General features: G+C 36.2%; 1 protein-coding gene across 1 annotated transcript; it reads left to right on the forward strand.

Annotated features, from left to right (window-relative positions):
* The first annotated feature begins 4,500 nt into the window (after positions 1 to 4,500).
* LOC103940289 (presequence protease 1, chloroplastic/mitochondrial-like) lies at positions 4,501 to 14,346 on the forward strand. Its single transcript, XM_048573166.1, has 10 exons — positions 4,501 to 4,865; positions 5,281 to 5,783; positions 5,900 to 5,914; positions 11,701 to 11,850; positions 11,933 to 12,151; positions 12,250 to 12,377; positions 12,652 to 12,841; positions 13,192 to 13,275; positions 13,369 to 13,466; positions 13,864 to 14,346. Exons 2-10 carry the CDS (start codon positions 5,658 to 5,660, stop codon positions 14,231 to 14,233), a joined length of 1,380 nt encoding a protein of 459 aa, XP_048429123.1. The 5' UTR covers positions 4,501 to 4,865; positions 5,281 to 5,657; the 3' UTR covers positions 14,234 to 14,346.
* Positions 14,347 to 15,451: the final 1,105 nt, after the last annotated feature.

Consider the following 15,451-nt stretch of genomic DNA (forward strand, 5'->3'; position numbering starts at 1 on the left):
AAAGATTAATAACATAAAAAATAAAATTTCTCATCACTTACATAATAACACATGGTGTACCACTTGTGTTATGGGCACAAGGAAAAGTTTCTCCAAGGTGACACCCAAACTCAAGAAATTGGATGGAGAGCTGCATTTATTATTGTAGGTATGTAAAAAATGTGAGGGAATTTTAATTTGGCAATTGAAAACTACTTTTTAAATATATTTACTAAGACCATAATCTTCTCAAGGTTTTGATATAAAGGATCACTTCTGGGTTCATCATTTTCGGCGTAATGGGTGCTTTTACAAGACCAAAAATGGTCTAAGTTTCAAATCTTTTGAAATTAAATCAAGAATTAGATTATATATATTGACCAATAAGTAACACTATTTATGAAATTAGACCAATAACTAGACATTACTTATGAAATTGAACCAATATATAAGTAGACATTATTTATGAAACAAAACCAAGAATTAGATATTATTTCTAAAACAAACCCAATAGGTGGAAACTATTTATGAAACAGGACCAAAAACTAAACATTATTTATGAAACATGACAAAAAACCAGGCACTATTTATAAAGTTGACCAATAACTAGGTACTATTTATGAAACCGGACCAAGTAAGAGACACTATTGATGAAACTGTACCAACTACTATACACTTTTTATGAAACTTGACCCAATAACTAGGCATTATTTATGAAACATGACCAAAACTAGGCATTACTTATGAAAGTGGACCAAGAACTAGATACTATTTATGAAACTGAACTAATAAATAGTGTAATACCGCTCAGTTTCATAAATAGTGTAGTACCGTTCAGTTTCATAAATAATGTTCAATTTCATAAATAGTGTTCAGTTTCATAAACAGTGTCTGTGATGAACGCATAGGTCCCACGCGTCAGGTTTTTTTTTAAATTTTTTATATTAAAATTGTGTCATTTTCATTAAAATTTAAATTCTTTTGTCTTTTTTATTAAAATTTAAAGATTTTTTATTAATATTTAATTATTTTTTATTAAATAAAGTTATAACATAATTTTTTTATTAAAATAAATAAAGTTCCCTATTTTATAAAGAAAATGGAATAGAATGAATTACTTAATGGAAAATAAGAAAATAGTCCAGCCTGGTGGACGCGTGGAGCTCATTCATGGTTACTTGGAGGGAAAGGAATTTTGCTCAGAGGCAGATTGTTTACCCTCCTGTTTGGATGTCCTTCTTATCCCCTTCTATTTTGTGCGGTCACGGTTAAACCATGTCAACATTCTATATTGATTTTTTTTATAGAGATAATAACACAAAAAGCAATAGGAATATAAAATATTGACGTAGCTTAACCGTGACCGTACAAATAGGAGGGGATGGGAAGGAAACCCAAACAAGAGGACAGACAATCTACCTCCATTTTGCTCTGTTTTGTACTTTCTATTTTGTCAGCCAGCCAACCATGCACATGGAGGATGGAGGAGGACAGTGATCAACTGATGCCCTATGTATGGTGAGATTTTTCAACGGGACCAGAACACGAGATGGTACACCAATGTTATTATATAAATAATGGGATGGATGTGTTAAAAAATTAATAACTTAAAAAATAAAATTTAAAACCATTTATATAAAAACACGTGGTATATCACTCATGTTTCGATCACAATAAAAAAATTCTCCTATGCATGGCCTATATTATGATTATCTGCTAACCAGGCGAACTCTAGCATTTTAATAGTTTCTCATTCCACAAAGTAGTGCTACATTTACTACATATTTGTAGCATCAATTCTACAATCTCTTTAATAAAGGTAGGGCTCACCAACACATGTGGCCCCATCTCTATTAGAAAAATAATACAAATAGATTGTAACAGTAGTATTTTTTATTACAAAAACATTTTGGTAGTTTATTCGTCCTCAAAAAAATCATTTGAATATATTACTATAACAATCTTCTATTTGAATAATTTAATTGGATGGTTTAAGAAAATACAAAAATTGAAATTTTTATTATAAAAATATGTAATTCACAAATAAAGGAATCTGTGCATTCCCCAAATATCCAAAAACATCCCACAAATTAGTTATGAATACATATTTGTATCAACGTACCCTTGTCACATTATTTTGTAAACAAAATTTGATAATCGTTTTTTGGTCTCCTATGCATGGGCACTTTTTAGTCGATACTAGAAACGCAATCACTTGGTTTTATTAATTTACTCATTATAATATAAAGAAATCAATTAGTATATATTTTAAGATAATGTTAGAGATATCAAAATTTTAAACTAAATTTACAAATTAAATGATGTGTCACCAATAGGAAATAAGTCATTTAATCAACGTTTAAGTAATAATTCAATCATTAACAACCTCATCATTTGGTTTAAAAGTTTAATCTCCTTTACATTATCCTATAGTTTAAGTGAAATAATAAAAAGTAAGTAAACAATGTTCCACATACACCCTAAAATCATTAAAGTTCGAGCACCATAATAAGTGAATTATTGTTCATCGCTTAAAGTGGTGGTGATGACCATGGTTGTGTTAATTGTCGTTAAATGGGTGTTATTTAATTGGGAAGTGTTATTAGCACTTCAAAAATCTCATTCTACACTCCTTATAAATGTATTTTTCTTTTTAAATATAGAAAATTTGAAGTATAGAATGAGATTTTTGAAGTGTCAATAACAATTTCCATTTAATTTATCTATCATACAAACTTTGAAATTTAAACTTATCTCCCCACAATTAATGCGGCTCGGCTCGGCTTGAGTGTAACTATTTTCATGCCAATCACCAAACTATCCGAATGTACTGATGGACGACAAATTCCAACTCCAACGTTAACGACCGAAAAAAGAATAAAGGGCGGGACAAATATTGTGTTATGATCTCAGTCCACCACCTTCCCGTACGGTCAGCTCTGAAATCGCAGGCGACTGACGCGTCTCCATAAACCCTCTCTCTCTCTCTCTCTCTCTCTCCCTCCCCCCTCAGACATTTTCCTTCTCATCAAAACCCCAGAACCCCATTATCCATTATTTACATTTCAAAACCATTTGCATTTGCCATCATCTCCTTCTCTCTCACACCAGCTCTCCACTGTTTCTTCAGCTTCTGCTCCGAGAAACAAAAGCCAGAGCCACCGTCCGATTACGAACCCCACTGCCACCCTCCTTGCTCCGCCGTCACACCGGCTTCCTTCCCTCATTTTCCCAAACCTATTTCTGCTTCCTTTGCTCAACCGCCGTCGGCATGTCCCCAACTCAATCTCCACCACAACCACTACCAGGAGGTACATAATATAAGTAACTCAAACCCCAAGCTACCCTTCTTCTTTTTGTTGGTAATTTTGCGATTTAATCCTTTTTTTTTTTTTTTGGGTACTCACAGTTACAATGTGTTGTGAGGTGCTCTCTTCCTTAACCTTGACAGATGAAGATTTGGACAAGCTGGGGTTCGAGAAGGTCACCGAGGAGTTCATCAGAGAGTGCAAGTCGGAAGCTTTGCTTCTCCGCCACAAAAAGACAGGTGCCCAAGTCGCTTCCATGTCCAACGACGACGAAAATAAGGTCTTTGGCATCGTTTTCCGAACCCCACTGTGAGTACTCTTCCAAAATCTCAAAATTTTCATTTTTTGTTTGTTTGTTTATTTATTAATAAAATGGAGCTACCCATTTATTCATTTTTTGTTTGTTCGTATATAAACTAGCATACACACACAAACATATATATATATGTTCATTTTTTGTATGTTTATTCCATTAATTTCCAATTTTGAAACTAATCTGTTATTTCTTCTCAAATGATTATTTTAGGAGCTGCTTTCAATGAGAGGAAAGACTTCTATTCCCAGCCTTCGCCTAAAGCTATGTTATAGCAAACTGTTGAACAGGCAAGTTTTGTTTCTAATTTTTGTCCAGTTGTTACTGTCTATGTTTGTAACATTTTGGCAGGTTAACATATAACTTCAGCCTTTTCGCGCAGTTTCCTTATGAAGTTTTAATGTTTTGTACAGCTCATACATATAAGTCGAGTGTCACCTAGTCCTTCTGAGTTCTGATTGTCTCTTGCTGATGAATCAAACCTTAGCTTCTCTATCCTGTCTCTCTGTTCCCTCCCTCCCTCCCTTCCTCCCTCCATCACTATAACAATATGAATCATTACTTGATGAATTTAACTGCGTATATTTAAGCTAAACGTTCTATATACCAATTGATAAAATGTTATCTAGCTTTTGGCTGCGAAACGTTCTATGTACAAAAATCGATAAAATGTTATCTAGCTTTTGGCCGCGAAATCACGACATGTGAGCTTATATACAACGATATCAATCGGATGCATTTATGCTTGAGTTTGTTTGTTGACTTCGTATTTTCTCTGGTATACCAGCCATCCACGTTGCTGACATATTAGCTGCACAGTCATCCTTATGATTTGTTTTGATTTTTTTGTTTATTTCAATGTGTAATATAATATTGATCTGGTTTCTATTTTCTACAGGCTGTATTTCCAGACAATAGCTATGGTTTCGACGTACTGGGTGATCCAAAAGTTATTCCGAAACTAACATTTGAAGAATTCAAGGTTTGTTATATTCTAATGAGGAAGATTAGTTATTTTGTACATCATATTACTATGCTAAACTTTGATATTTTGATTCCTTATGTGCTGTGACCATACATACGATAGAAGTACATATGTATATGTATTGTTTCTTAAATATTATTGTAGCAATACTGCTCTTTTCTTTCTGACTTTTGGGTTATAAAATTACGGGAGTTCCACCGTAAGCATTACCATCCCAGCAATGCAAGAATCTGGTTTTATGGAGATGATGATCCAACTGACCGCCTGCGAATTCTGAGTGGTATTGAAACAGTTCCGCTTCAACATACATGTAAATTACATATGTTTTGCTTGCAAACTATCCTATGATACATGACTAGTTTGTCTTCATTCACGTGTTTACCAATTTTTCGTTTACTTAAACAAGGTTGTTAAACTTGTAACTCACAAGTGTCCCATCATTTTGGTTTTAACCATTTGTTTGGAGGAACTAAAACAGAGGGTACTAGAAGTTAAGAGAACACAATGAGTAGCTGTTAGAGTAATACATTGCTCAGTAATGTCTTTTTTATGTAATTGATTTTCCTTCTAATGATTCAGATGAATGATATAAGTGTAAGATTGTTGAGAATAAAATTTAAAATTTATATCTGAACAATCTCTCTCTCTCTCTCTCTCTCTCTCTCTCTCTCTCTCTCTCTCTCTCTCTCTTTCAGAGTACCTGGAAATGTTTGATGCAAGCTCAGCCGCAATTGAAAGGGTGAAACCCCCGAAGCTAGTTTCAAAACCAGTTAAGATTCTGAAAAAATATCCTTCTGGTCAATCGAGTGATTTAAAGAAGGATCACATGTCCCTCAGCTGGTGTCTCTGCGAGATGGCCTTAGACATGGAGACTGAGGACGATTGAGCTGTTGATTAATATTACGTCGGCAACTATGTTTTCTCCACTGAACATAATCTTGCTGTCAAATGGCTTTATAGCAAGTTTTACTGGGGTTCATTTTCATCTCCTTCGACCTCTATTTAGTATTGGGTTGAAGAGTGTCTCTCATAATGACATTTCAAGGGTAGAAGCGTACTGTTTGCACTTAGAATGTTTATGAAGAGAGGTTTTGATGCAGATGCTGTAGAAGCATCCATGAATATGATGGAGATTTCTCTCAGGGAAAACGTTATTGGATCAGTTCCTCGAGGCCTTTGCTTAATGCTCCGATCCATTGTAAGATATGATCTTCTTCACTTTTGCTTTCTCCGTCTCTTTTTTTATTGAAAAAATCCGTGCCATTTTATGGCCATTTATTTTTTTCCTAAGCCTGATATGATAATTCTCTACAGGATAAATGGATATATGTATTAACCAAGTATATGTGCATGGGTATTTTAGTCATATTAAGGTGTTTAGATGTCTTAGTTATTAAGTTTTGACAGCTGTAAGCTTGTTAGGTATATATACTGAAAATGTAAGCAATTGTATTCATTCAGTAAAATACAGAAACATTTGCAAGATATCATTTTCTCTCTACTCTGATATTCATTGTTCTTCGTTCTTATTCTTTGATGGAGATTTGTGGCTTAATTTGCCATAGTTATCATGGTATCAAGAGCTGAGGTTCAGTAAACCGGTGGAGAGGATCCTGGTTAGCTCATCAGGCTTACGGTTTTTCTGCGGCGTCTCTGTGCTGAATCTTGATCGGTTCAGATTGGGATCTTTGATTGTTGTTGCGATATCAGGTTTTGTGTGTCTTGATCTTCAAAATTGAGATGTTTCTTAGTATAATTGTGGAATTCGTCATGAAGAATTATGGATGTGTGGCTTGATGTGATGATTTCTAGGGCACGAAGCCTATAAGAGTTTGATTACTGGTGATTGATTTGAGCACGAAGCTCCTTGTTGTTTCTTGATTGTTGCTGATTACTGGTGATTGATTTGAGCACGAAGCTCCTTGTTGTTTCTTGATTGTTGCTGATTTCTAGGGCACGAAGCCTATCATTGGTTGATTTTACCAATTTGCACAGTATAGGGTGGTTCTTGAGCACGCAGCTCCTTGATTACTGGTGCTTGATTTGAGCACGAAGCTCTTTGTTGCCTTTTGATTGTTGTGGTTGATTTTGTAGTTGAAATTACTATGCTCTTTCAATTTTTTTTTTGGAGTAATGGCGATGAATATGGTGAAGGTTGAAAGTCTACTTGGAATGTTAACCATTAGACTTCAGGAGGATAATTTTGTGAAGTGGTCTTTTCAGTTTAGATCTGTTCTTGAAGGAAATGATTTGTTTGATCATTTTGATGGTACCTCTGTCTGTCCACCAAAGTTTGTCTTTACTGAAGATGGTGGTATCACTACTAAACTTACAGCCGCTTATAAAGAGTGGATTAAACGAGATAGGGCTCTTGTGAGTCTATTGCTTGCTACTTTGGGTGATGAAGCAGTTGAATATGTTGTTGGTAGTAGAACTGCACATGAAGCCTGGATGAATTTGCAAGATCGGTTTGCTACTGTTTCGAGAGCCAGAGTGAATCATCTCAAGACTGAGTTACTGACAATTAAGAAAGGCTCGGATAGTGTGGAGAAATACATGTTGCGAATTAAGGTTCTTAAGGATCAACTTCTTGCTGCTGGAGAAGTTGTATCTGAGAATGATCTTATTGTTGCTGCTTTGGCTGGATTGCCAGCAGAATTTAACATGATCCGTACTGTGATTGTGGCTCGTGAAACTCCTCTCTTAAAGAGTTTCGCGCTCAATTATTGGCTGCAGAAAGGACTGCTGAAGATTCACAATCTACAATGAATTTTCCTATGTCGGGCATGTATTGTCATGGTGAATCTTCAAATGCTAATTCTTCACAGAGTCACAGATCAGCTCAATCATTTTATGGTGGTTCTGGTTTTGTCAGTGGTACTAATGTGCATTCTCAGGATAATACTCAAAGGTCAACTGGGGAAATTGTGTCTCAGGCTTTTATTCCTCAGTTCCATCAACAAAATACTGCACATTCTCAGAATAACAGGAGTTATCGGAATTATGGAGGTAACAATGGAAGATTTAACAACCGGCCTAGGTATAATGGGAACAATAATGGCAGGTTCTCAGGGAATTCAAATTTCTTTGCTGGAAGCACAAATAATAATGGAAGTTCTAATTTTGGGTCTAAAGGTGGTTCAACTTGGCAGAATTGGAATGGCAATACTGATTCCAAAACAACACTGATTCCTGAATGTCAGATTTGTCATAAACGAGGTCATACTGCTCCTAATTGTTACTCAAGGTATGATGCAAGTTCCAGTTCTGCTCCTCCAGTTATGGCATGTCAAATTTGTGGAAAGAAAGGCCATACTGCTCTCAACTGTTATCACAGAGGCAATTATGCATATCAAGGTGATCAACCATCTCCTTCTTTGACTGACCTTACTGCACAAGCTCAGCAGAATTTCGTGTCTTCTTCACAGCCAAATTGGGTGTTAGATACAGGAACTACTCACCATATGACTGCTGACCTTGATAATTTGACACTGGTGACACCTTTTGAGGGCAATGACAGGATTACAGTTGGCAATGGAGAGGGACTTCCAGTTGCTAACACTGGTTTGGGTTCTCTTTTAACCTCTTCTAAATCTTTAACTCTTCAAATGGTGTTACATGTTCCACAGTTAGCAGCTAGTTTATTATCAGTTTATAGACTCTGCAAGGATAATAATTGCTATGTTATACTTGATGAATTTGGTTTTTGGGTGCAGGACAAGGCAACCAAGAAAATCCTCATGAAAGGAAGGAGTAGTAGTAGTGGCTTGTATTACATTCCTCAGCAGCACTTCTACAAGTATTCTCAGCTAATGAATAATACACCTCAAGCTTTGTTGGGGCAACTTGTCAAGACATCTATCTGGCATCATAGACTTGGGCATCCCACCAATGAGGTTCAACAAAAAATGCTTCAAGACTCTCAGATTTCTGTTTCTTTAGATAAAAGTCCTCAGTTGTGCTCTGCTTGTATTAGGGGTAAGATGTCTAGACAACCCTTTTCTTCAAAGTGTAATAAGTCCAGTATTCCTTTTGCAAAAGTGCATACTGATGTCTGGGGACCTTCACCTACTGTTTCTGTGGAAGGTTACCGATATTATGTAATTTTTGTTGATGAATGCACAAGGTTTACTTGGATCTTTCCACTTGTTAATAAGTCTGATGTGTACACTGTCTTTGTGAAATTTCATGCCTTTGTTGTGAATCATTTCAAAACAACTATTAAGATTTTACAGTCTGATGGAGGAGGAGAGTACATGAGTAAAGTGTTTAAGACCTTCTTGGATACCAATGGCATTTTGCATCTTGTTTCTTGTCCGTACACACCTCAGCAGAATGGTCTTGCTGAGAGGAAAAATAGACATATTGTTGAGACTACTGTGACATTACTGAGTGCAGCTTATTTACCTCAACAGTTCTGGTTTCATGCGTGTAGTCATGCAATATTCTTGATCAATAGAATGCCTAGTCAGAATTTAGAAATGATTTCACCCTATATGAAGTTGTTTGGACAATCACCTTCTTTAGGGTCCTTAAAGGTCTTTGGTTCTGCAGTCTTTCCTTATTTGAGACCTTATAATGCCAATAAGCTACAAGCACGAAGTGATGAATGTGTTTTTTTGGGATATTCCGTAGGTTACAAAGGTGTACTCTGTTTTCATATATCTACCAAAAGGTTATTTTTGTCTCGGCATGTCATTCATGATGAACATGTATTTCCTTTTAAGCCTTTTCATTCTAGATCTATTCCTCTATCTGTGTCTTCTTCAACAACCTCAAGAGAGTTCCCTAGAGTTGTTTCGGTTGTATTGTCACATGAATCTGAGCAACAGGGGGTGAATGATGTGGTTAATCCTCCAGACATGGAGCTGCATTCTGTCTCTTCTCAGTCTTCTGGTACAGCATCAAGTTCAGGACTGTTACCATTACAAGCTACTACTCTACATTCAACTTCTTCCTCTCCAAGGTTGCCTGTCCACAATCCTTCCCAAATTCAGGTAACTTCTAACTCTGAAGATTTGCCTCCAAATGATTGTTCTACACCTGATGATATGGTTGCTATTTCATATATCTCTCCTGATGTTGTGGCTGGTACACCTTCAGTTTCTCTTCATGATGCAAATGATCCTGTGATTCATACTGATGTAATTAATGTGCCTTCTGAGCATAATATGATTACAAGGTTAAAAAGTGGAGTTTTACAAAGGAAAGATTATTCTGGTTACTGTGCTTCTGTCTCCATGCCTCCAGATTCTTCCTTATCTTCTGATGATGATATTATGTTTCGTGGGTTTACTGCTATATTGGATATTCATGAGTCTTCAGAACCAACTCATTACAAGCAAGCTGTTACCTCTGTGCACTGGAGAAATGCAATGCAGGAAGAATTTGAAGCTTTGCAGAAACAAGGTACTTGGGAACTAGTACCAGTTCCTCCTAATCGAAATGTTATAGGAAGCAAGTGGGTGTACAAGCTTAAGAAGGATCAAGATGGAAAGGTGTCTCGTTACAAGGCAAGGCTGGTGGCTCAAGGTTTTAGCCAAGAACATGGTTTGGACTATGAAGAAACATTTAGTCCAGTGGTCAGACACACAACAGTAAGGCTAGTCTTGTCTCTTGCAGCAATGAACAAATGGGATTTAAGGCAATTAGATGTGAAGAATGCCTTTCTTCGTGGAGAATTGTAAGAGGAGGTGTTTATGAAACAACCTCAAGGTTTTCACGATTCTCTATATCCTAATCATGTCTGCAAGCTCCTTAAGTCTCTATATGGACTGAAACAGGCTCCCAGAGCATGGAATGCCAAGTTTACAAGCTATTTACCTACTTTGGGGTTTCACTCTTCTCATTCTGATCCTAGTTTGTTTGTGAAGATCAGTGATTCTCATGTAGTGATATTGCTCTTGTATGTTGATGATATTATCATCACAGGGTCTTCTTCCCAGTTAATACAGCAAGTCATTGATGATTTAGCCAGTGTATTTGATATGAAAGACATGGGGAGGTTAACCTATTTTTTGGGTTTGCAGATTGCCTATCGAGACAATGGAGACATTTTCATTAATCAGTCTAAATATGTTACTGATCTTCTCAATAAGGCTGGTATGATGCATTGTAGACCCTGTTCAACTCCGAGTAAGCCACACACTCAGTTATTGAAGGATGAAGGACAACCAATGGCTGATCCAACAGTGTATCGAAGTATGGTTGGTGCATTACAATATCTGACCTTCACTAGGCCTGATATTGCCTATGCAGTCAATTATGCATGCCAATTTATGACCACTCCGACTGAAGAACATTTTTGTTTGATTAAAAGAATTCTTCGGTATCTTAAAGGTACTTTGCAGTGTGGATTGACTTATTCTGCTCAGGGAAACATGGAATTGCTTGCTTATAGCGATGCTGACTGGGCTGCTGATATAAATACCAGAAGGTCCACCACAGGATACATTGTCTTTATTGGTTCAAATCCTGTCTCATGGCAGTCCAAGAAACAAGGAAGTGTGTCTCGCAGTTCTACTGAGGCAGAGTATAAGGCATTAGCTAATGCTGCTGCAGATGTAGCTTGGGTTCGATCTGTTCTCAAAGATCTTCATGTTTGTCTTCCATCTGCACCGTTGTTATATTGTGATAATCTTTCAATGTTAGCCTTATGTTCTAATCCAGTTTTTCATACTCGGATTAAACATTTGGATACAGATTTCCATTTTGTTCGTGAAAGGGTCCAAAAGGGAGATCTAGAGGTTCAATATATTCCTACCAACGCTCAGGTTGCAGATATCTTGACCAAAGGTTTACACAGTCCTGTGTTTGTTCATCATTGTACCAATCTCAGACTGGGATATCCCAGTTGAGATTGAGGGGGAGTATTAACCAAGTATATGTGCATGGGTATTTTAGTCATATTAAGGTGTTTAGATGTCTTAGTTATTAAGTTTTGACAGCTGTAAGCTTGTTAGGTATATATACTGAAAATGTAAGCAATTGTATTCATTCAGTAAAATACAGAAACATTTGCAAGATATCATTTTCTCTCTACTCTGATATTCATTGTTCTTCGTTCTTATTCTTTGATGGAGATTTGTGGCTTAATTTGCCATAGTTATCAATATGATATGGATCCTTTTGAGCCATTGAAGTATGAGAAATCTTTAATGACATTGGAAGCCAGAATACGGGATGAAGGGTCAAAATCTGATTTCTCTCCTCTAATACAGAAATTCTTATTGAACAATCCTCATCGAGTCCTGGTAGAAATGCAGTTAATTAATTGCAAAATTTTTGCCCAATCTTTCTGACAATGTTTATTACTCCTAAGTTCCTAACGATTGACTTCTTTGTCAGCCTGATCCACAAATGGCTTCTTGCGATGAAGCAGTTGAGAAAAAAATTTTGAATAAATTTAAAGCATCTATGACAGAAAAAGAGCTCGCTGAGCTGGCACATGCGACACAGGAGCTGCGACTGAAACAGCAAACCCCTCACCCACTTGAAGCTTTGAGAAGTGGTCCAATCCTCTCTCCGCAAGATTTTCCAAAAGGGCCTATTCCTGTTCCCACCGAGGTTATCTTCACCCTAAGTTTCAGATTCGTGTGTTTATGTATCAAACGAGTTTCCTTATGGGTTAGTTCCTACAATAATTGTCTATCTGGTGTGTGTAGGTTGCGTGTATCAATGGAGGTAAAGTATTGAAGCATGACATCTTCACACATGATGTCCTTTACACGGACATTGTTTTCCATATGAGTTCACTAAAGCAAGAGCTTGTTCCTTTAGTACCTCTTTTTTGGTAAGATGTTGAGTCGAATATGCATGTTTAATTATTTAGAGAATTGCATGAAGTTTGTACTACAGTGTTGTGATTAGTTACTTTCTTTTACTACAATTACATACACAAATGAACTGCTTCTTTACTCACATTAATAGTCCTATATAGTGATAAATGATAATGGTGTTTGAACTATCCGTTGAGCTCTATATGTTTTGTTCTTTCAAGAGTCGTGTTTTGGAGAAATAAGGCAGACTAGAACGTTTGTTTGACTCTACCATGATGTTCTTTGCAGTAAATCATTGCTGGACATGAATACAAAAGACATGTCTTTTATTGAACTTCATCAATGGATTGGAAGAAAGACTGGAGGAATATCAATTGATGCGATGGTCTCGGATGTAAGATGCAAGGAAGATCTCTGCGGTCATATACTTATCCGAGGGAAGGCCATGGCAGGACGAGCTAAACACCTGTTTCAACTGGTATTCTTTTCTTTTTCTTTCAGTTAACAATAGTTTGTATGATATGGCTCCATTTTCCTACACATTATAAAATAATTATCTGTTTTTTTATAGGAAACAATATTTTTAATTGAACTCTGTGTGTCATTCTAAATATGAATACCTTGATTTAAAATATTCCATGCAAAATTTCCATTGATTTACCAATCAAAGTAAGCTTAGGAGTGCTCGCCTTTTCTTTTATAAGCAAGCATTCATTAGATTTTTACCCTTTTCCTCTATTTTATTGTTGCAAGTTTTGTTGATGCTTAGCCAGTGAGTTGGGAGATAATAGATCGAGGTTTTCATGCATTCGTTTCATGTTATTACAGGTTAATTGTGTTCTCCAAGAAGTCCAGTTCACAGATCAGCAGCGGTTTAAGCAGCTTGTTTTCGAATTTAAAGCTAGAATGCAGGTATTATTATGGACTTTTATTCAACAAAGCTCAACAGTACTGATCCTTAATGTTAACTTTCAAATCTTAGAGTTTATATTCTGTCATTTTCAGAACCTATTGGGAGGTAGTGGTCATAAAATTACAGCTTCAAGGATGGAGGCAAAGCTGAATGTTTCCGGATGGGTGGCTGAACAAATGTTTGGTATCAGGTTGGAATGGAACTTTCATGCTACTTGTCTTCTGGATTTATTTTGCATATCCTAAACTTTACCGATTCTATTCATCTCTGTGTGAAGTGCACATTCAGAAACATGGAAATAGCGTTTAGGACATAAAATTAAATGGTTTGTATTCTTGTTATTGTACACCTTATCAAAGGATTTAAACACTTAGGGTTTCCAGGAGTTTGGCATTTTAATGTTATTGTACACTACCCTATGCATGTTCTTCTGAGATAAGGAATTATTTATATGGGTTGGCATCTTTGCCTATCTTTGATATGATCATATGAATATAAGAAAAGCTTTCAAGTTTTTGTACAATTCGTTTCTTATAGTTATGGATCTTTACAGTTTCTCATACAGTTTCCATATTCTCTGTACTTAGTTTCTGGGAGTTTCTACAAGTGCTTGAAAGGAAAGTTGATCAAAATTGGGATGAAGTTTCTTCATCACTCGAGGAGATTCGCAAGTCCTTAATTTGTAAGGAAAATTGCATAATTAATCTGACTGCTGAAGGGAAGAATCTTACCAAATCTCTGAAGTTTGTTAGCAAATTTGTCGATATGCTGCCTTGCAACTCTCCCTTCCCAAAAACTACTCGGACGGCTAGACTACCTTCTCCAAATGAAGCCATCATAATACCTACTCCGGTTATAATAAAATTCTTTTTTCTGCAAGGTTCCTTTATTTATAATGTGGGTGGGTTATTCTTAACATTTACCTTCTACAGGTTAATCATGTTGGAAAATCTCTGAACATTCATGATACCGGTTATCGGCTTAATGGAAGTACAAGTGTTATAATTGCTGTTTCAGAAACGCAGCGACAATTTTTTCTTTTTTTTTTTTTTTTTTTTTTTTTTTTTTTTTTTTTGGTTTGTAGGAGTATTCTCTATCTTATCTTATTGTGACCCCAACTTGTTGAAGACGCTTGATGTATACGATCAAACTGGAGATTTTCTGAATGGATGATGATAATCTTAGAAAGGCCATTATTCGCGTAATCACAGATGAGTGCGAGCTTCCTGATGCCAAAGGTTTGAGCAGGTATGTGGATATCAATTCCAGTTTTGTAAAAGTGGATGTATGTAAGGGTGTAATACTGAAGGGACCACGGAAAAAAAAAATAACTGTTTTACCTTTTAAAATGACGGTTTATACTTTATTGATACAATGAGGTGCATGAAGCCCGTAAGTCCATGCACACATTCTGCCACAGAAGCTCAGTGGAGATGGCACAAGTGTTTTCGAATTTACTCGTGCATTTTAGCATAGCTATGAATTATTTCCTCTCACTCTTATCCTTGCTTCTTTTGCTGCAGTTTGAAGCGGTATTTGTTGGGAGTCACAGAGGAAGACAGGCAAAGGAAACAAGAAGAGATATTATCAACCAGGTAAAAGATGCTGTATGTTTGATAATTTTAGCTGACATTCAAATTTGGACGGTTTTTAATCGATGCTTCTGCAAATACTATTTAGGACAATAGACCATCACATTTACTACTTATATTTCTCTAAGTGAATCATCGTCATCTTCATTGCATATCATTCTTTTTCCTTTGGCCGTGGACAACTTCCACGATGCTTGTAAAACTTAATATTTCATTCGCATTTAGATTCTTTCACAGCATACGCTACCAGTAAAGATGTTATGTTGTTAAAATTAATTGGTTTCACTTGTTTTTTGTAATGCTCCACAGCCTGAAGGATTTAAAGGACTGAAGGAGCGACCGACCTTGTTTCGAGTAAAGAAGGTTGCCCTCTAAGACCCCTCAGAAAAGATGCTGCAAATACTGGCTTTGTTTGTAGCTCTATTTTCTGTTAAACATTGGGTGTCCCCTGCAGATTTTAACTAAAACAAATTCAGAATAACATTAGATGGGTGATTATATATTCCTAAGTCGTCACTTTTTGATAAACGAAACTTTGAACTGATAAACTCGAAAATGGTAGCGGAAGGTAGCGATTTAACAA

The sequence above is a fragment of a genome, unplaced genomic scaffold, assembly GCF_019419815.1.
Source record: "Pyrus x bretschneideri cultivar Hongxiangsu unplaced genomic scaffold, Pyrus_bretschneideri_v1 Contig64, whole genome shotgun sequence".
Classification (NCBI taxonomy): Eukaryota; Viridiplantae; Streptophyta; class Magnoliopsida; order Rosales; family Rosaceae; genus Pyrus; species Pyrus x bretschneideri.